The 22,172-nt window shown below is 47.4% G+C and overlaps 1 protein-coding gene across 2 annotated transcripts in view; it reads left to right on the top strand.

Annotated features, from left to right (window-relative positions):
• CAPZB (capping actin protein of muscle Z-line subunit beta) overlaps positions 1–22,172 on the top strand; it is a 56,795-nt gene that overhangs the window by 24,961 nt on the left and 9,662 nt on the right. For both annotated transcript variants that reach the window (XM_056508070.1, XM_056508069.1), the window contains exons 3-6: positions 1,023–1,144; positions 8,325–8,438; positions 20,557–20,698; positions 21,205–21,321. In XM_056508070.1, coding sequence (XP_056364045.1) covers positions 1,023–1,144; positions 8,325–8,438; positions 20,557–20,698; positions 21,205–21,321 — 495 coding nt within the window. The remainder of the gene's footprint in view (positions 1–1,022; positions 1,145–8,324; positions 8,439–20,556; positions 20,699–21,204; positions 21,322–22,172) is intronic.

The raw sequence follows: 22,172 nt of genomic DNA, 5'->3' as shown, positions 1-22,172 counted from the left end.
TCTTTCCTTTGAAATGGTATTAATCCATTCACTGAATCAAAGAAAGCACATTTCCATGTTTTCTTTAGTTCTCCCTCTCTCCCTCCCCCTTTCATTTCTTACAAGTTGTGGATTCATCACTTCATGATTAATTTTGCCTTTGATTACCTTTTGTGCTTATATTCTCACTCAGATTTTCATCTCTATGATGCAGAGTGAAATGCAGAAGAGATTCCACCCTGCTTATTTTTTTCTTGTTTTATTAGCATATTGTTACCAATCTATTCAAGAACTTCCCAGGTGTCCTGTGATCCTGTTGTGTTGTTTGCAAGGGGCATTTTGCTTCAGTCCATTTCTCTTGCAGTGAAATCTGGACTGTTGTTCCAGTGGAAACACATGGTGCACTGATTGTTTGATGACAACTGCAGGAATGGTTATTGATGGTCCCTGGGATGGACTGGGGCTGCACATTAGCTGATGGAGTCTCCTGTCCCTGCAGGACATCACAGCCCCTCTGCCACATTGGAAGCAGAGCTTGTCCTTGTCCACATCAGGGCAGGGGGCAGTGGGGGCTCTGGATCCATGGAAAGCTGTGCAGGGTGCAGGAGGTGTGGTGGATTTGACACTGCACACACACAGACACGTTTATTCTCATCAGCCAGCCTGGCCATGTGCTCTGAGGGACCCAGAGTGGGGGCTTGGGAAAGCTCACTGCAGTGGATGGATGGTGAGCTCCTTTAGCAGCCCCTCACTGCCACTCCATCCCTCTCCACTGGGAATATTTACCTTTGGCCTTCAGCCCTGGACAGTCACTGCCCTTGGCACAGGGTGAGATGGACTGTGTGGGTGTTGAAGTGTGCTGGGCCACACCACTGGTCTGCTGATGACATCTGGAATTATTGGAGCATAGGGATGTGTTCTAAGTGAAGTGATTCCTTGAAGAGTTTTGGGGCAGATGTGGGCTGTTAATAACAAAATCTGTTCTTAGGGGTGCCAGTCCTTCCAACCTTAACATGTTGTCCTCTGTTTCCTCCCACCTGCAGGTCCCCAGCCTGTGTGAAGATCTCCTCTCCTCTGTGGATCAGCCCTTGAAGATTGCACGAGACAAGGTGGTAGGGAAGGATTATCTATTGTGTGACTACAACAGAGATGGGGACTCCTACAGGTGAGTTCCCAGCCAGGGCTGGGGCTGCTCTGGGAGTGACATCCACGTGCAGGCCTTGCACACCCTTCTCCCTCTTGTTTTCAGCCAAGGAAATGTCAGTCATTCAAAGATTCAGAGTCCAAAAAGTGCAGTTGTTACCTTGCTAAAGGGAGGTGACTGATGTATTTCTCTTTGTTTTCTGCCTTCTAGATTAAAACCAGTCAGTTCTCTAGCAGAAATGGCCTTGATAGGAAATTAGACCCCTGCAAGGTTGCAAAATCTCTGGAATGGATAATGACAGAAAAGAGATGATGCAAGCCATGGGTTTGAATAAAATCATCTTCAGCTTGTACAAAACAGGGTGGATTTGCCAGCTGGGAAAGGCTCTTTCACTCATGTTTTGCAAGGAACTGACTGACTTTGGACTCAGTGTCATTAGTTCAGTTTGAAAATCTTGGCCCAAGTTTTTACCAAAGGAAAGGAATCCCCATCTACCAGAATAGCTGATTTATTCTGAGGACTGCAGACAAACAATGAAAATATTTCAACCCTGTAAACTGTGTATAATTGCAGTATAATTAGTTTTGAAGCAGGAGGGGCTGTAGTACTGGAATGGTACAATCAGGTTTCAGTGTTTTGGCTGCCACATTAAACACAGTCTCTCTTTTAATGTGTTTTCTTCTTGCCATTAGGATGATTTTTTTTTTTTATGTTTTAATCATCCCTTCACTTTCTCACATTGTCTGACTTTCCTTAATGGCTGTAGTGACAGTGGTGTAGTTCCAGATATTTAATTTGACAATCATGAGTTTACAGTCCAGAAACCTTTGGGACTCCTGCAGCACTTTTATTCTTTCCTTTACTAAGGGTTGTGGGCTGTGAGGTGACAACCCCATTCATCTCCTGCCCTGAACTGCCAGCTCAGCCATCCTGCTGCTTCAGGGGATGGTTCTGAGCCTTCAGTGTCATCATTTACATTTTAGTGCTTGGAATTATCTCCAGGAAGAATCTCACTTTGCTCTGTGTAGGTTTCATGTAGTGTTTTACATTCATCTGGCCTGAATGTTTCCAGAATTGTGTTTCAAAGTGGAATTTCAGAAAATATTTTTTAAGAAATCTTTTTTCTTTGGCTCAGGCATCACTGCAGAAGCAGGTGAGCTTGTAAAGGATTTGAGATGAATTGGTTCAGTTGCTTTTGCAGGGAAGGTCCCTCTCTAATGTGAAGCACATCTGTGTGGATGATTTACACAGAACATGCTGAGATTCTTTTTGTCCTAGAAACAGGAGATGGAGAATGAGAGTGGATGCAGAGTTTGACAGTGCCTCTGGATTGTGGCTGAGTGTAAATCCTCATGAATTGTTGAAAACAGAACCTGTTGCAGGGGCCAATAAGTGAGCAGGACCTGGAGTGTCACTCACTTTCTTTAGGGTACTAATCTCATATTTAGAAACTATTCCAGCCTTCTTCAGAAGAGCCTGGTGCCATCTAAAAGCATTTTGCATTAATTTTGTGTGCCCCAGCTGGTCAGATCCACATTAACAGCTACTTGCATTTAATAATTTCTGACTTAGTAGATAAAATAGGAGTTTAGAGCTTCTGCCCCCACGAGATGTACACACACAGCTGCAGCCCCTCTGGCAGGTGCAGGAGGAGGGATTAAATCCTGAATTCTGTGTGGCTCTTCCAAGAGATGCCTTCTCCCTGAAGTTGTGGTGTTTCTTGCAGCCCCTTTGCATCCTGCTCAGGCTGTTGATGTGAACATCAATCACCAGGGACACAGAGAAGGGGAGGAGGCACTGTTAGACAGTAATGGGACATTGTGCAATCACTAATAACCCCTGTGTTTAATTAGGGCACATGACAGCCCTTCCTCTAAGGGCACTGTCACTCTTTCCTCTGAAATTTGCTCCATCTCTTTCTGAGAAGATATTCAGTAGTTACAAGTAAGTAGAAGGAATTCAGTTTTTAAAATTTTCAGGACTTATTAAGTAATGAGGTTTCAGAAAATCTCTTTCATTTGTTCCTCTAGAACAGGCACCATGTGTTAATTGCTGGCATGAAAGGATCCTGTTCCTGAGGCTTTTGATTCAGGCATTCTGGATTGAAGTGATTCTTCCTTCTGGAATTGATTGGTCCCAGCTCTGATTCATGAAGTAAATTCTTTCCTTCAGCACACAGCAGAAGCCTTTGAAACCCAGCAGCACTGCCCTGTGCATGTTAATCCCATTCTGTGCCTGTGTCCAGACACTGCTTCCTACCTCATAAAATCTGCAGTTCTTACTGGGAAGTGGCTCTTACACTAATTTAATCAATTAGCCAAGACCGAGGAGTTCACTGGGCTTTTAAAAGCTTTTGATATTTCCACAGCCATTTTTCAGAACCACATGCTCAATTAGAAGTCCCAGGGAATCTTATTCCCTGCCTGCCCCATGCTGCACAAATTCCTGCACAAATTCCAGCTAAACACCTTTTCTCCATATTGCACAGGTTGCTAATTGCATTTCTTTTAGCACTAATCCAGGGATTTCAAAGCATTCCCTGGGCAACTGAGCCTCCTCCTGGAGCAGGAGAGGTGGGGCTGGGTACTCAGACTTAGCACTGGGAATCCAGTTTTATAGGGTTGGGTTTTTTGAGTGGCTTTACTACCTGACTGGGAATTTGCCTGGAAAAAAGCTGCTGTGGGAAATGAATATCTTAATGCTTAGCCCATCACAGTTTAGCTTTCCTTGTGTTTAGACAGACTTGGTTTGGTCCATGTCAAACATGGATCAGACTAGAAGGTGGATTTTTGGAGTCTCCTTGGATCTTCATAAAAGATACTTTTCATTTTCTTCAATTACCAAATCCTGCTTGTGGGAGTCTCACAGGCACTTCTGTGAGTGCTCCTGGAATAACAAAGGTTTTTGAAGGATATCAGTCAGTCATAGAATCCACACTGGGAAGGCAAAGCTTTTATTAATTTCTTTTTTTTTTAATATTAGACTTCAAGGTCCCTGACTTTGTCCATACATTTCCACTGGAAGTGTGTTTGATCACTCTGTTAAATGGAATCCTTATGGGGAATTTGGGGCCAACAACACTGAAACCTGTTAACTGAAACACAAACCATTCTCTTCTGGGGAAATTAGAGGTCTGACTTTTGAAATTTAAGTGCTTGTCCATCTGTCTTTCTTCAAATAGCCTCCAGTTAAGTGTTTAAATGTGTTGTGAGTGCATTTCCACAAAAATAAAAAAACACTGGGTTGTGCTAGGAGGATTTTTTTGTTGGTAAAGCTGCTGCTGGATCCAGCTGGAATGGGATGAAAATGGCCCAAGCTGTTGGCTGGAAGGGTCCTGCCCCTCCAGGGGTTTGGTGTTTGCACCTGGAGCAGCTCCCAGGGAGTTCTCTGCTCACCCTCTGCAGTGCCTGAGCCATTTGGAGCACTGGGTACAGGGGGATTTCAATGTGAACCTCTCCCAGACTTCAGAGATTTTGGGTAAAGGAGTGGAGGAAGAGCTGGGAAGGGACCTGGTCCCTGTGTGTCCCTGTGTGTGTCCCTGTGTGTCCCTGTGTGTGTGTCCCTGTGTGTGTGTCCCTGTGTGTGTCCCTGTGTGTGTCCCTGTGTGTGTCCCTGTGTGTGTGTCCCTGTGTGTGTGTCCCTGTGTGTGTGTCCCTGTGTGTGTCCCTGTGTGTCCCTGTGTGTGTCCCTGTGTGTGTCCCTGTGTGTCCTGTGTGTGTCCCTGTGTGTCCCTGTGTGTGTCCCTGTGTGTGTCCCTGTGTCCCTGTGTGTGTCCCTGTGTGTGTCCCTGTGTCCCTGTGTGTGTCCCTGTGTGTGTCCCTGTGTGTCCCTGTGTGTGTCCCTGTGTGTGTGTCCTGTGTGTGTCCCTGTGTGTGTCCCTGTGTGTGTCCCTGTGTGTGTCCCTGTGTGTCCCTGTGTGTGTCCCTGTGTGTCCCTGTGTGTCCCTGTGTGTGTCCCTGTGTGTCCCTGTGTGTCCCTGTGTGTGTCCCTGTGTGTGTCACTGTGTGTGTCCCTGTGTGTGTCCCTGTGTGTGTCCCTGTGTGTGTCCCTGTGTGTCCTGTGTGTGTCCCTGTGTGTCCCTGTGTGTCCCTGTGTGTGTCCCTGTGTGTGTCCCTGTGTGTGTGTCCCTGTGTGTGTCCCTGTGTGTCCCTGTGTGTCCCTGTGTGTGTCCCTGTGTGTGTCCCTGTGTGTCCCTGTGTGTGTCCCTGTGTGTCCCTGTGTGTCCCTGTGTGTGTCCCTGTGTGTCCCTGTGTGTGTGTCCCTGTGTGTCCCTGTGTGTGTCCCTGTGTGTGTCCCTGTGTGTCCCTGTGTGTGTCCCTGTGTGTGTGTCCCTGTGTGTGTCCCTGTGTGTGTCCCTGTGTGTGTCCCTGTGTGTGTCCCTGTGTCCCTGTGTGTGTCCCTGTGTGTGTCCCTGTGTGTGTCCCTGTGTGTGTCCCTGTGTCCCTGTGTCCCTGTGTGTGTCCCTGTGTGTGTCCCTGTGTCCCTGTGTGTGTCCCTGTGTGTGTCCCTGTGTGTGTCCCTGTGTGTGTCCCTGTGTCCCTGTGTGTGTCCCTGTGTCCCTGTGTGTGTCCCTGTGTGTGTCCCTGTGTGTGTCCCTGTGTCCCTGTGTGTGTCCCTGTGTGTGTCCCTGTGTCCCTGTGTGTGTCCCTGTGTGTCCCTGTGTGTCCCTGTGTGTGTCCCTGTGTGTGTCCCTGTGTGTGTCCCTGTGTGTCCCTGTGTGTGTCCCTGTGTCCCTGTGTGTGTCCCTGTGTGTGTCCCTGTGTGTGTCCCTGTGTGTGTCCCTGTGTGTCCTGTGTGTGTCCCTGTGTGTCCCTGTGTGTCCCTGTGTGTGTCCCTGTGTGTGTCCCTGTGTGTGTCCCTGTGTGTGTCCCTGTGTGTCCCTGTGTGTGTCCCTGTGTGTGTCCCTGTGTGTGTCCCTGTGTGTGTGTCCCTGTGTGTGTCCCTGTGTGTGTCCCTGTGTGTCCCTGTGTGTGTGTCCCTGTGTGTGTCCCTGTGTGTCCCTGTGTGTGTCCCTGTGTGTGTCCCTGTGTGTCCCTGTGTGTCCCTGTGTGTGTCCCTGTGTCCCTGTGTGTGTCCCTGTGTGTGTCCCTGTGTGTGTCCCTGTGTGTGTCCCTGTGTGTGTCCCTGTGTGTGTCCCTGTGTCCCTGTGTGTGTCCCTGTGTGTCCCTGTGTGTGTCCCTGTGTGTCCCTGTGTGTCCCTGTGTGTCCCTGTGTGTGTCCCTGTGTGTGTCCCTGTGTGTGTCCCTGTGTCCCTGTGTGTGTCCCTGTGTGTGTCCCTGTGTGTGTCCCTGTGTGTGTCCCTGTGTGTGTCCCTGTGTGTCCCTGTGTGTCCCTGTGTGTCCCTGTGTGTGTCCCTGTGTGTGTCCCTGTGTGTCCCTGTGTGTGTCCCTGTGTGTCCCTGTGTGCAGGGAGGGCTCTGAGCAGGGCCCAGGCTCTGCTCTGGGGTCCAGCAGTGGCACCAGAGGAACAGGCAGGGACTGAGCCCAGGGAAGAATTGCACCTGAACACGAGGGAAAACTTCTTTGCACACTCTGGGACAGGTTGCTCAGACAGGTGTGGAGAGTCCCTCACTGGAGATATCCCAGAGCCATCCTCACACAATCCTGGGCCCTGGACTGGGCAGGGAGCTGCCACCAGGTGAGTCCTGGGGGGCCCTTCCAGCCTGACCCAGCTGGGACCCTGTGCCTGTTGACTCCCCTCCAAAGCAACCACATTTAAAGCAGCTGTTTAAAATCACAAAATCTCAGAATCACTGAGTTTGGAAAAACCCTCCCAGACCATCTGACCTTGACCAGTCCCCACCTTGTCCCCAGCCCAGAGCCCTGAGTGCCACATCCAGCCCTTGGGCACCTCCAGGGATGGGCACTGCAAACCCCCCTGGGCAGTTCCAATCCCTGACCACCCTTTCCATGGGGAAATTCCTGCTGGTGTCCACCCTGAGCCTCCCCTGGCCCAGCCTGAGGCTGTTCCCTCTCCTCCTGTCCCTGTTCCCTGGGATAAGATCCCAAATCTGCCCTGGCTGTCTCCTCTGTCAGGGAGTTGTGCAGAGCCACAAGGTCCCCCCTGATCCCCCTTTTCTCCAGGCTGAGCCCCTTTCCAGCTCCCTCAGCCTCTCCTGGTGCTCCAGCCCCTTCCCCAGCTCCATTCCCTTCCCTGGACATGCTCCAGCCCCTCCATGTCCTTAGATGAGAACCATGACCTGAGAACATGTAACACAACACCTCCACTTTTCCTGGTCTCACCTTTCCTGTCAGGTGTGGTTGGGAGGGGTGAAGGGAGCAGAGCAGAGCCTGGGCTTTGTGCTTTGCATCAAACAGGTGTCAGCCCCTCCTGCATTTCTGAGAAATGAGTGAGAAAAAACTTTCCTGTGGCCAGCACTGGGCCAGGGGCTGGGCAAAGTGAGTGGGAAAAGGGCAGAGAAAGGGTGGAGGTGCTTTTCTTTAAGCCAGCAGTGATGTGTGTGAGTTGGTTAGTCCAAGGGGAAATGAAAAGCAAAATGCAGGTTTCCAGAATGGGAGTTATAAAAGCCTCAAACAGATGGGCAAAGGGTTCCATTAATCTTTTAATACTAAATCTTTCATTAAGAGTACAGAAATCTCTTCCACACCTGCAGAAATTGTAGTAAAACATGCAGCTTTACAAACCTGGTTAAATCCTTCAAACTGTTCAAAGGGTTTCCCAATGTTGTGCTAAAGGTAGAGTTTATTTCAAAGCAGAATAGTGGGAGGAAATGGGGACCTTAATCATAGCCAACAGTGTTTGCCTCAAATACTGTCAGATCCCAAATAAACTACACAATCCATTTGTGTTTGCATGAAAACAGTTTTAAATATTTAATGTTCAGCAGCTGAAGCCTTGTTGTTGAATATATAAGAAGGAACAGATTGAAAGCCAAGAGTTATTTTTTTATCTAGAAAAACCTGAAGCCAGGGAATATTCCCCAGGTGAGTTTTGAGGGCCTAGTGTTTGAAATGGGTGTGTAGGGTGCAGTTTTTACAGGTACATTGCTCTGGGCACCTTTTGTTGTGTTTGGAAGTTCAGCATCTCTGAGTGAGGTCAGAGCAATGGGATGTCCTGAGCTGGATTGGACCCCCAAGGACCATCCAGGCCAGCAGTCCCCCAGGCTGGGGCTGTGCCCAGGCTGTTTGTCAGTGCCTGTCTCTTGTCCCCTGCCTGACTGTCCCTGTGCTTGTCCCTGCAGGTCACCCTGGAGCAACAAGTACGACCCTCCCCTGGAGGACGGTGCCATGCCCTCGGCTCGCCTGCGCAAGCTGGAGGTGGAAGCCAACAATGCCTTCGACCAGTACAGAGACTTGTATGTCAGTCCTTCCCTCAGAGCTGCCTGCCTGTCTGTCTGTCTGTCTGTCTGTCTGTGTCCCTGGGGCAGCTGTGCAGAGGGGGAGGCACTGCTGAGGTTTGTGCTGCCAGATGGGATTGAAGCTGTCAGCTGGTGCCAAAGGCAGATGCTGAGGTGCTTTCCCACCTTCCTCCCCCTAGAACAGATTGAGGCTGTCTCTGTCCTGGCATGACCTGGCTTCTCTTTGATCTCCAAGCTCAATCTTGAAGCATCTGCATTTTCCATTCCCTCAAGGCTGTACTCTTAAAAAATCTCGATGTGCAGCAGCAGCTCTCACATCTTCCAGTACAAGGACAGGCACTGAAATGCAGCAGTTGGACAGGGATTTATGAACTTCTGCTGCAGGATAATAATCATTACACTTTCAGCCCCTGTCTTATTAAAGAGGTGTAAAACAAAGGAATTAATAGAGCACATGTGGGATAAATGTAGATCAGGCAGTGGCTTTTTTAAAGAAGGGATAGGAAACTGTCTGGGTGAGTCATCAGTTGAATAATTTTTCTGTAAATTGGGGCTGTACTGGTCCTGCACTGCACTTACTCCACATCCTTGGGATGTGATCAGGTTCAGCTGTGAGCTCTGTACTCTGTGATCTCCTAAGCTGGGGTGGAAAGTGATGCTAAAACTACACAGCAAGTGAGTGCTGCAAAGCAAAATGAACCAGTAAGTGTGTTCTTTACTGGGACACTTCCTTAGGGAGGTGCCTAAAAACCATGAAAAAGTGAACAAATTTCATTGCTGCTTCATGTTTCCTGAAAGGGAGCTAAAACACAGCCTTAGATGTAGTTCATCATGTTAGAGTGCTGATAGAAGCACATTAAAAGGAACTTTCCTTGCTGGGTTCTGTAGCTCAGTGTAAATGTAGCCTGTCCAAATGTGTTAAGGTCACACTTCTGTTACAGGTATCAAATTTTTACTTCTTTTCATGCATTATTTTCATAGCTCTCCAACTTCTCTTGTAAGTAACAGTTGTGATTGGTATCAGAACTGACTGGAAGAAAGGAATTTTGCATATTCAGCAAAGCCAAGTTTGCAGTTACTCCCCAGATGCAGAACAGAGCAGGACCAATGAGATTTTTGATACCCTGGGACAAAAATGAGGAGGTTTATGGAACCAAGGCTGTCTTTTTAAATCCTTCTCTGCTCAGATGACCATGAAGTCATGGCTGGATACAAGAACTTCTTTAAACAGCTGGAATTTGCTAGAAGAAAAGCACAGGGCAGGTTTCTCTCACTGAGGTGAATCTGCTGAGCCCTGCTCAGTGCAGGGTACAGCTGAACCTTTATATAGCAATCCTCATGTATTGTGGGGAAGGGAAAGGTGAAGTGGTTCCAGATTCCATCTTTCTGTTTGCCAGTGCAGGTTTTGGTCAGAGGGGATCCAGAGGGGTCACAGTCAGGAGGACAGGTCTGTGAGCACAGGTGCCAGCACAGAACACTTCAGTGCCTGTTGTGATCCAAAAAGTGGAGGAGGAAAAGAGGACAAGGATGGCTTATGTTTGGCTGAGCAGCATAAAAAAAAAAAAAGTGGCATTTGTGGAAAGAATTTGCACAGTTAAGGAAACTTAACCTCAGTGTCTGAAGGATTCGTCGTGCTTCAAATCAGGATTTGTACTTTACCTCCAACAGAGATGTGGGAGAAATGGGCTTTGGGCTTGGCAGTTTCCTGAGGAAGACAACTGGATTTTTGTGTTTTGACAGCAGAAGTTTAATTTTTACTTGGAGATCAGTGTAGAAATTCAGAGGTGGTAACTTTTCCCAGTGCTGCTCTTGCCAGGATTGAGGTTGGGAATGGCTGCAGCAATTCCTCAGGGAGCAGCTGAGTGGGGAGGGGTGGCAGGGCAGGGGTGTCATCCATGGCTGCTGGGGCTGGGAGCTGACCTGGGAGTGCAGCAGTGGGGCTGAGTCCTGGAGGTGTCCCTGCCCTGCTGCTCTGCACTCCTGGGCCAGCAGCCAAGTCCTGAGCTCCAGAGCAGGGACAGCAGAGCTTTTCCTGCACTGGGAGGGACTTGAGGCTTGTTGATGTGTTAATCACAGAGCTAGGTGTGCTGGCAGCCCTCAAGACTGTATCTTCTGTGGAAATTCTGATTACTGTTGGATGGGGAGATGTGTTCCAGGTTCACCCTCCAGGAGCAGGGGTCAGTCTGTAACAGTGTGCAGAAAATCTACATTTTGAGTTGACCTGCAGAGACTTTCATGGTTTCTGCTCACTCTGGTGGGGTTGCCTGCCCACACAGATCCTTCACAGGGGACACCAGGCTAATTGATACTTCCCATTACAAATTCTCTCTTAAAAAATAGCAGTTAAGTGCAGTGGCTGCAGATGAAGAGGGTGAAAATGGTGCTGAGGGAGAAGCCTCAAATCTGACACATCAGTCCCTCAAGAGGCTGTTCTGTCCCTCTGTGGGGCAGAGAAGTTTCTGAGCTCTGCAACCACAGCTGCTGTTTAATGGAAGAGAGGTAACAGTGAATACAAAAGTAATCCCAGCACTCACAGGGAGCACCAGATCCCAGTGTGCCAGAATTTCCTGGGCTGTTCAGGTGTTTTATTCCTATAATGAGAGTTTCTGCTGGGTTTTTCAGACAAGGTAGTGGCTTTGTGTGAACAGCTTCTGCTTCCCAGGGTGCTCCAAGCCCTGCCCAGCCTGGCCTGGGACACTGCAGGAATCCAGGGGCAGCCACAGATTCTCCTCCCAGGAAACAATTCCATCCCAGTATCCCGTCCAGCTCTGCCCACTGGCAGTGGGAAGCCATTCCCTGTATCCTGGCACTCCAGGCCTTGTCCAGAGTCTCTTTTCATCTTTCCTGTTGTCTCCTGAAGGCCCCAGTCAGGTCCCCCTGGAGCCTCCTCTGCAGGCTGAGCAGTCCCAGGTCTCTCAGAAGTTGCTGTGCACAGGGATCTCCTCACTCTGAGCTTCCAAATGCACCTGCTGCTGCTCATCCCAGCATCTGTAGATGAATGGGCACTTCAGAGAGAATCTCCATCCCACTCTGCTCTCCATGTGCCCAGACCTCCCCTGGATCAGCTCCCATTTCACCTCTCACACACAAAGTTCTGATATCTCACAGAATTCATCTCAGGCCTCTCCCAACCCCTCAGATTGCTTCAGTTTTTCCTTGTCTCAGTCCCATTTGGCCCACACACCTTTCCTTTTTAGATTTCTCTTTTGATCAGGTGTGGTAAGTCTCCTCCTACGTTCAGTGAGTCACTGCATTGTGTTTGCCATTTCCCAAGGGGTTGGCACCTGCTGTTGTGGGTGTTTGAGGGAAACAGCCTGCTAGGGATTGTTAACAGCTTGTGTGGAATAATCCAGGCAGATTTGCTTGCTAGAGACCTTAAAATTCAATTTTGTCCCCAAAATCATAGTGGCCACTGAGTGACTGTAGTGTGAAAACAAGTTTGGGGAGATCTTTTAATATTGCATGTGATAAAATTGTGTAAGTTGGAGAAGAACAATCCTGCTGAACCTTCAGTGAACCAGGGCTGAGCTGGCCTTAAGTGTCTGTTCTAGTGCAAACTGCCTCTAGTATCTCTGGAGTTTCCTACCTTTTCTTCTGGAGACATTTGGGTTAGAGAGGAATTACACCAGCTTTTAGTTCCCTCTCTGTGTTAAACAACAAGCATATTTCTTGGTTATCTGTTTTACCAAAATCCATGTCACTTTACCAAAAAACAACTGTTCCCTTTCCATCTCCTGCTGCCAGGGTGAGCTGTGACAGTGCCTGGAGCTCATGCCCTGCTATGTTTGTGTTCAGTGGGTTATTATTCCCAGATGGAAGTCTAATATCTTACACCACTCACTTAGAGCCTTGGCTTTCCACTTCCAATATGGTGAAGATAATTTCTCCCAACACATGGTTGTAATTTATTGCTCTTTGCTTGACGTGTGTGTGCTTGATTGAAATCAAAGCATAATGAGGACCAGGGCAGCTGGTTAAATCTCCTTATTTTAGATTCTGCCTTCCCTTGTTTTGGGTTGGAGATAATCAAGGCTTTAATTAAGTAATCTAATGGCTCTTTGTTGTCTGCAAGGAATAATTTCTGAAATGATTAAATAGACCTCCCCTGGGAAGGATGCTGCTGATCTGTCTGCAAACAGGATGAGTTTTGGCAACTTTATAATGGTTTAGTGCCTGACATGCATTTAGAAAGTTATTCCTCCTTTTTTTTCCATGGCTTAAATTGGATTTATTGGTGCTTTTGATTTTTAACAGCTTTAAAAAAGGATAAAACATCATCTTAATCATTCTGCTCCTGAAAATGTTTGTATTGATTAAGATTTTGAGTTTCCTCAACAGAGGAAGCAATGAAACCTTTTGAACTTTTCTTCTGTCTGTGTTTTGATGTTGATCATTTTCAGTTTGTTATATTAGAGCTCTGGACCAGGAATTTGGTAGGAGTGGAAGGAGGTCTGGGAGAGTATTGACCTCTGAAACGTCTTTGTTGTGTGTAATCCTTTTATTATTGAATTTTGATTGGAATCTGGTCCAGAATAGTTCCTGCAGTTGTGGATGGTGTTAGCAGTGCTGAGGGTGGCACCCCAGGGCTCTGCAGCCAGCTGAGCATCCCTGCCCTTCCTGCCCTGCAGGAGCAGTTCCCTGGGCTTGTCCCTCAGCAGGGTGTGCAGGAGCTTGGGCAGCTACAGCAGTCAAGTCCCAGTTTGCCCTTTCATACAGTGCTCAGGGCTGACTGTATCTTTTATTTTTATTACTCTGTTTAATCTTGTGGAGCAGCCTGGCTTTGCTTGGCTTCAGGGATGGCTCATTTTGACTGACCTGTGCCTTCATCTGTACCCAGAGTGTTCACATGTCCCATAAACTGCTGGACAGTTTAACTTTAGCTGCTTTTACCCTTTTTCCTGGTTTATTTTGGGTTGTGTGCTTGAACAGACTCTGACACTCCCTCAGTCCCCTTGTCCTGGTAAGAATAAATGGAAACCTCTCTTAGTGCTGCCCTTGGGCTGTAACTGTTCCTGAGATCTGAGATCTGCTGTGGTGTCATCTGGGTTTCCTTCCCTGGCAGTGGAGCTCAGGCCAGCTCACAGAATACTTTCACTTCTCACAGGGTTTGCAGCACTGCTGCATTCATCTGTTTGACCAACCTTGCTGTACTTTGTGCAGGAACAGCCCCAGTTCCACAGGTAAAGGACAGAGGTGTGACCAGGGGGTGCTTTCAGCTCAGCCTGCCCTGGCCCAGAGCAGCTGTGGGTGTCCAGGGCCAGGTTGGATGGGGCTGGAGCTCACCAAGGGCTTTGGCAGCTGTGAGCCCTTTATGAGCCCTGGCTCTGTGTTAGATGCAAACCTGCTCTGCCTGAACTGGGAGCCCCTGGAAGGCTTTGAAGTGACTTTATTGCCATCAGCTCCCTGTTCCTCATTACTGCTGCAGCCCTTTGTGCTTTCTCTTGGGCATGGGAGTTCCTGGGGCTTGCACAGCCAGGGCCCTGCAGATTGAATCCAGATGGGTTTGTTGTGCATCCCAGCACTGAGGAAACTGCCTCTGTGTCCTGTGCTGCCTGGGGACCTGCACAGGGTGTGACACCAGGGCTGTGGCACCAGGGAGATCCTTGCCTGGGGTCAGGCTAATAAGGGTGAGATGAAATCTCCTAAGACAGGTCTAAACCACCAAGACTTTGTCTGCTTTCATGTCTGTGTGCTTTCACAATTACAGCCATGCTGTTTTCCCAAGGAAATTATGTGGATGTAGAAAACAGAGCAGGAGAGATCCCCTCCTCTGCATGCCCATGGGCAGCTCACATAGAATTAATATTGGAGTTGTTGATAAATATTACTCAAATTAGAAAATCTTCTTAGAAAAGAAGGGAAAATTAAATGTACTGGTATACTGAAAATGAAATCAGTTGCTTTTCATCTGATTTTTTTTTCTTTGGGAGTTCCATTTTGGAGAGCTCTGCACACACTGCATTCTTATCTTCTGAATCTGAGATGTTGGGTGGAGGAGGAGTTTTTCCCTTGGGTTCCCACAGTTCTCTGTAATTACATAAAAACTGAGCACTTGGATTAGGAGGTCAGCATTGATGATGCAGCACTGTCCTCAAACCCTGCTCTCTGAAGGCTTTAAATCCCTAGGAAGGAATGACTTACATTCAAAAGTGAGATGAAATTTTAAACTGTCAGTTTGTTGTGGAGGTTTTGAACTAGTTGTCTCCAATATATGGACAGAAATTTACCTCATGTACAAATGTACAGTGTTTTAATGATGGAATTTGGGGACAGAGTAACTTAAACAACAGCAGCCTTCTTGTGGCAGATCTGATAGAGAATTCTGCTGTCAGAGAACTGATGTCATGTGAAATCTGCAGCTTGCAAAGATTTTGGCAAACTTAACCCACAACAAGATTTCTGCTGTCCCTTCCCCTGCTATCCATGTGTGGATTCCAGCTGGCAGAGCCTGGCCTGTGGCAGACTGGGCTGGCTGGAGCAGTGTCTGGGCTGCCCAGGGATACTGGGCAGGGTTTGGAAGAGGGGAAGCTGCCTGGGGCTGATGGAGCAGTCCCTCATTAGGACACCTTCCAGAGTGACCCCTTGTCCTTGTTCCTGATGACCCCCTGCTCATTAGGTGGCTGATGGAACTCTTGCCAGGTGACTTCTGCAAAGGGATTTGGTCCTTAATTCCCATCTGCCAGGAGCAATTGGATGAGAAGGAAAATGTGAGCAGTACAGTTTTCATTAAATAATGCAAGGTGCTAGAAAGCACAAACTGGGAGGTTCTGGGACACTTTTAGCCTTCAGGATCCCATTGTTTGGGTACTGTTTTCCTTCCTTGCAGAGTTCCTGCACTTCACAGCTCTGCTGAGCAGTTTGAGTCATCCCACCCTGGTCCAGATGTGTGCTTTTAAGTACAACTGGCATTGAAGTTACACATACCTAACTGGATTGGTATGTTTGCTCCAGGGATTTTTGCACCTGTGTATGCTGGAAAGAATTCCTGTAAAATACCTGTACAGAGCCCCCAAGCATAATTTGGGCTGAGTTCATCCAGTGGGGTGCAAAACCCCCTGGGCTGTGCACACACATTTTACTTTCTTCATTTTAAGTCTCTGGGTGAGGTGGTGGAAGTGCTCCACAGTTGGTCCTGGGGCCAGGGAAGGACAGAGGAGCTGTAAATCCCCTGGGCTCACAGAAGTGTCACATCCTGCTCCTTCCTGGGACCAGCCTGTCCTTTTATTCAGGAACAGGCTCCTGAGTCTTGCCACTCAACAGCTGCATGGAGGCAACAATTATTGAGGGACAGCTATTCTCCTGAAGAATTTGTTCCTCCTCCTTGAGCTGTGAGATTGCAGGGGATTTGTTGAGCAGCTGAGCAATGCTTTGGCTTTTGCTCAAATTTGCCACTTCCTTCATATTTGTGTTGTGACTCCTGTGCTGGTTTGAGGTGACAGGGAGCTGTGCCATGTCACTGGTCACTGCAGTCTCCTGTTCCCAGGAGAGCTGGAATGTGCTCCCTCACCTTGGCATTCAGGAAATGTTTTGGGTTGCTGTGAGACACCAGCTGCTCACACTGTGACTTCAGTCATTGTCACTCTTGTAAAAACATGTGTAGCTGAATGCTTGGTATTTTCCTTTGGGGTAGGGTTCTTAAATGCCAGTTTTCTTGGAAGTCTGTTGATGTAAATGGCTGGAGACATTTCCCTTTCTATGCTGAACTTCTGTAGCTGGAAGAAATAGCTATGTGACCTTTAGGGAGTAAAAGAAAATGGATTTTTCTGCTTTAAATGAGCCAGTTTGAAACCCTGAGCAGGCCTTTGGAAGGTTTGCAGAGCCAGGCTGAGGTTCCAGGTGTTGGTGCTTTGGCATCAGGGGCTTGGGAGAGCCATAAGCCACAGACTTTAATCTCTGCCTCTCAGCTACTTACTGGAAAATGCACAAATGTTTTTATGGGTGAGTGATTTGGTTCAGAGGTGTAATTGAAATGGCTTTTACTGCTCTAGTGGAAGGTCATTTTCTCCACACAGCATCCAGGACCCTTTGGTGAGGCTGGAGCAGCAGAACCTTATCAGGAGAGTTATCAGGGTAAAACAAAGTGATTCATCTGCCCTCCTTTCTTGAGGGCTGTGCTGGGAGCTGGGGGATTTCCTCCCCATCACATCCCCCTTGGAGCTGTGGCTTTGTTCTGGCCACAGCCTCTATGTCATGGGTACAGCTCCTGCTCCTTAGACAAGTTTCCATCCTGCCTCCACCCGCTTCAACTTCAAACACTTCATCAAGCTTTGGATCATTCCTAGCTTCAATATTTTCTTTTATTCTTGCATTTGTAAAGTAGGTCAAGTCTTAAGTGTGACATTTTTTGTATCAAACAGCTTTTTCCAGGAGTTCTGTGGTTTGATGAGTAACGGATATAAAAATTCAGTGTTTGATCATGACATTAAAACTATAATTGATTTTGAGTGAACTGCTGTTCTGAATTCTGTAAAGAGAATGAATGATTACTTTGGGCCTTATGCCTTTTAGCCACCTTCCTGGGCAACCTTATAAAAAGTTATTTTCCCAGAGATAGAACACTGGCTGTCCTCTCCAAGGACAGGGATGTCACTTGGTCTTGATGATCTATTAAAATCCTTTTAGCTGAACTATGATATCATTTAGCAATGTTTTCCTTGTTGATAAAGGGATATGACAACCATAAAAGGATTTTTCATTGCTTTATAACAAAATTTTGTCTGTAGGTAAAACCTGATCTTAATTGATACATCCTGGATTGATTGGTGTCCTTAGGCAGTGACTGCTTTGCTCTGAAGCTGTCCTTGGAGAATGGTTTGTCCCTTGGGGTGTTTCTGAGGTACCACAGTAGAAATTCCTCCTACTTGAGGCCTCCTGAACACCCAAAAGCACCTGCTGGTGGCTTGGATGCTTTGGGGGAGGGCAGGGTAACCAGGTGGGGGTTGTTCTCCTCTCCCAGGTGACTCCCAGTTGTGCCAGGGGAACTTTAAGTTGGATATTAGGAAATAAATTTCGGGAAAGGGTTGTAAAGCATTGAAACAGGATGTCCAGGGCAGGGGTGTGTCACCACCCTGGAAGTGTTCAGCAAACCTGGGGATGTGGGTTGGTGCTGAACATGGTGCTGCTGGGTCAGTGTTGGATTTGATGGCCTTAAAGGGCTTTTCCAGCCTCAGGGATTCTGTGATTGCAGCTTCCAGAGAGGACAGATTGCATTCTCCAGCCATGGCTGTGCTGAGGATCAGGGACACCCAGAACAGCCCACCAAGGAAAGATGCTGGATGCAGGAGCTTTAGTGCTCTGCTGCAGGTGACTCTGGGCCTGAGCTCTGCCTTGCCCATCCATTTGTTTAACAGAGAAAATCCCACTTTGTGCCTTCCTGGAGCCTTTTCCAAACTGCTTCCTCTCCTGCTTGGATTTTAGTATGTGCTGCATTTCAGTTTTTGGTTTCTTGGAGGAAGCCCAGCCCTCCTGCAGCAAATCCAAGTCCATGAATGTCAATTTAAATTCCTCCCAATCTCTCATCCCGTTTTCTATTATGGACCAATTAGCCTGTGGCACCTCTTTACTTTCCTTAAAAAAAACCAAACAGGAATGTTCCCCTCTCCAGCTGTGACTTTATCCCACTCCAGTGCTATGTGAAGGTGAAACCCAGTGCAGTGATCAGTGCTATGGATTTTCTGCCCATGGAGGAGGGGATTTTGGAGCAGTTCTGTGGTGCTGGAGCACAGGGGAGCCTGTGGATAATGTAAATCCTGGCATGCCTTGGATTCACTCACTGGCATTGTTGTTCCAGTCTCCAGATCCTGGGCCTGGCTATGGCAAAGCAGCTTTATTGAAATAGCATGTTGGTATTTAAAACAATATTAATACTAGATTTGATTCATTAGATCTCCAAAGGCAGTTAAAGCATTTCCATGTGTGCACTGTTGGTTCTGGCAGGAGGTTCTTCACATGGCTTTATGTGGTTTCAGACAACATTTTAGCACATTCTTAAAATACCCACAAAAGCCTTTATGTAAAATCTCATAAAGGTGAACCACATAAAAATTATTTTTTTCCTGTTTCATGTCATTAGGATCAAAGTACAGTAGGTAAGAATAAATTTCCCAAAACCTTGTTTCAGTCCCTCTCTTAATTAATGTTTCATGCTCATAGCAAGTGGGTAATGGGGAAACTGTCTGTGCAGACTGTAATGTTCTCAGTGACTGCCAGTTCATTTGGAGTGAATTCACTGATTCTGTATATGAAAAAGAATATATGATGTATATTTTTAAAGCAGTCTGAGAAGGGACAATAACTGCTTCTCTCTGGCCTTGGATTCCCACTGCTGAAGGAAGGGTCACTTGGGCTGGAGCTGAGGTTCACTGCAGGACTGGAATTCCCATTAACTGCATTAACCAGAATCCATTTGTGAATTCCCCAGGGGATATAAAAAGGGTTTCTGTTGGTTTGTTGGGTTGAAGCTGCCTGCTGGAAGCCTGGCTCTAGCATGGCTGGGCTTTGCTTTTTGTTCTCAGTGCTTGGCAAGGACAGGACAGTGGGTCCTGCACTGCCCAGGCTGGCTGGTGAGGAGAGGCAGAGCCACCCCTGAGAAAGAACAGGCTGTGGTGAGTTAATAGGAATTGTTTAGCCCTGCTGAGGTCAGCATTGGTTTGGGTAAAGGCTTGGGTGTCTGTTACAGGGAATTGGGGCTGTCTGGTGATTCTGCCCCCTTTAAACCACATATTGAGCTGAACTGTGAGTGCAGAGAATGTGCTGGAAGTGCCACTGGCATTCACTTGCCAGTGTCATTTCTCCTGACTGCTGCCAAGGGTGGGGTCAGTGTGCTCTAATTCACAGTGATTCAAGGTGATCCATGAACTCCAAATTGCACTAAATTGACTTTTGAGCCCCTTTCACAGCTGGAATTCCCATGGTTGGAAGGGAGGGGAGCACAGAGGAGGGAAGGCTCAGTAATTCTTGTGTTGGCCATGGGGGATGATTTCCTGTCCTCACAGGGCAGGAGGGCTCACTCAGGTGTGACAGTCAGAGGCAGAGCCCAGAGCAGGTTCACCTGGCAGCTCCTCTGTCTGTGGGTGAGGAGATTTTGCCCTCCTGCAGCCTGTGAAAAGCCTGACTGCCAACATTTTGTGTGGTTGATGAAGTTCCCTCTCCTCCCTTCACATGATCCTTGTGTGCCATGGTCACCCCTGGGATGTGAGTTGTGTGCCCTGAACCAGTATTTACTGTTCCCTTTTCCTCCTACCCCTCATGGCTTTGCTAACTTGAGAATGGAATGGCTAAAATGCTGTGGGTTGCAATTCCAGTTTTCTAGGAGACAGAATTACTCCTTGTGCATCTTCCTACCAAGAGTGTTGAGTTGTTTCCCATTATTTTGTAAAAAAAATGCATTTCCCATCTGTGTCATCAGGGTGAGTGGGGCTCTGCAGATCCCTTTGCTTGTTGGTTTTCTGAGTGTCCTTTCAGCAAATGGCACCTGAGACTGAGGCATCCTGGCTTATTTTCTCTTGTTTTCCATGTCTGATGCTGGAATATTAAAACCTCAACAGCATCTCTACATTTCTGAGATCTTGGTTTCAGTTCAGATCCCTTTGCAGTAAATCAGTGCCAGCTTCACACAGACTTTTGAGGCAGCAGCATGAAGTTACTTACTTGCTCCCTTTTGTCTTAATTAGTGAACTTTGCTGTAAAGAACTTCCAGACTTGGCCAATAGCAAGGGAAAAGAGGGGAAAAAAAGAGCAAATAGTAAAATAAAGCCTCACTCTCAGCCCACTTTGTAGCTCATGCTTTTACCAGCTGTTGGAGGTAATTGGAATCAGAGGAATTGTTTGCTCAAGTCCTGTAGAAATTTGTAAATAGCTCTGGTTCTCACCAGACCTGCATTCTCCTTCAGAGAAATGTGCAGTTGTTTTGTAATTAAAGTCTCTGCATTATGAAGTGATTTGAGCTGCTGTGTTTCTGGGTGTGTAACTGAGAGTGTGCTGTCTTGAAAGAAAAAAACCCAAATATCTGTGTTAGGACTTAGAAATTCTGCTCATTTAAGATTATTATTGTTGATATCTGACTCTGGCTTGGGTCCTGCTTGCTTTTAACTTGCCTTTGGGTTGCATCCTGCAGGTATTTTGAAGGTGGAGTCTCCTCTGTCTACCTCTGGGATCTGGATCATGGCTTTGCAGGGGTGATCCTCATTAAGAAAGCTGGAGATGGATCAAAGAAGATTAAGGGATGCTGGGATTCCATCCACGTGGTGGAGGTTCAGGTACAGCCTCTGGGGCAGCTGAAACACCCAAGTGAAAACAAAACCTGCTTAATTCCAGGCAATTAAGGAGCACAGGTGTTCCACTGAACAATGCAATATTGTGTCAGGGCTGTAAACTTCTTTCCCTTGTTAATTTTTGAAAATGCCCCGCAGCAATTTGGATAGAGATAAGTCAGGGCTGTAATCAAAAAGAATCCCAGAAGAATTGAAAGTATGTTACTTTCTGTGCATGTGATCCTGAGATGTGGGGGTTTTTCAGCATAAAGAGCTACAGATAAATATCACTAATTAGGCAATAAAAACAAGGTAATAGGAGGGTAAATTGCACTAACTAGATTTGCTTTGGAAAATAAGAGGAATGTGCACACTTGGAATTGTCTTTAAGAGACTGTGCTGCATGAGTGGGGTAGGAGTTCCCTGGCCTGTTGCTGTGGGGTGTGGCAGCCAGCCCCCACCTGGCTTTAGAGGATTTTAACCCTCTGTCCCTTTTTGTTCTTGCCCTGCAGGAGAAGTCCAGTGGCCGCACTGCCCATTACAAGCTGACCTCCACAGTGATGCTGTGGCTGCAGACCAACAAAACTGGCTCTGGTACCATGAACCTGGGGGGGAGCCTCACCAGACAGGTATGGCTGTGTCCTGCACACCCACAGCCCAGCCAGGCCCAGCACAAACATCCCTCCTGCTGTTCTGCAGCCAGGGAAATGGTGAAAGCAGTGTGTCATCACCAGAAAGCCCCTTGAGCTGTGCTTGACACACTGGAGCTTGCAATTGAAAATACAAAACATTCAGCAGCAGTTTAGACTTGCTTAAGTCTCAGTTTGTCTTTTGGTATTCCTGAATTTTTATTTTTCCATCCATATTGCAGATATTTTTATCTGTAAGATTTGCCCAGTTTCTCACTGGAAGATTCCAGTAGGATTATAAAAATACAGGATGACTTCTTTTCTTACATCTCTCTTTTAAAAGCCAGCTAAACCACTGAGAACAAACCTGTATTTTGCACTGATGGTAAGATGAATTCAAAACATCTTCCTTTAGTGTTTTCTTCCTTCAGCATCAGGACACTAATTTTAAAAAACCTCCTAAAAAGATAAGATAAATGTGTCCTAAACATTTGGGGGTTTTGTGCCAGCATTGATGCCTTTGGCTGCCTTCTGAGAGCTGGTTTTCCCAGGAGGTGCCAGGTGGGGGATCTCAGCAGTGCATCCCTGGCAGGATCTGCTGAGCTGCACCCCTGGATGGGGCAGCACTGGCACCTCCTGCTCCTGCTGGGGACTGGGCTTGCTCTGGGCTGGGGAAGTCACTGACTGGAGCAGGGCAATAAACTCTGCAGGACAGGAGCCACATTGTAAGGTCATGAGTGACTGGAGAGATTGGCAGCAGCTGAAACTCCTTTATGAGCCTTCCCAGGCAGGCTGGGCCTTTCCATACAAAGGACAATGCAGACTCTGTTAAAAACCTCCTGGTTTTGTAC

This window comes from Oenanthe melanoleuca, chromosome 21, assembly GCF_029582105.1.
Source record: "Oenanthe melanoleuca isolate GR-GAL-2019-014 chromosome 21, OMel1.0, whole genome shotgun sequence".
Classification (NCBI taxonomy): domain Eukaryota; kingdom Metazoa; phylum Chordata; class Aves; order Passeriformes; family Muscicapidae; genus Oenanthe; species Oenanthe melanoleuca.
Note: the sequence above shows the minus strand (reverse complement) of the source record. Positions and strands in the feature narration are given on the sequence as shown.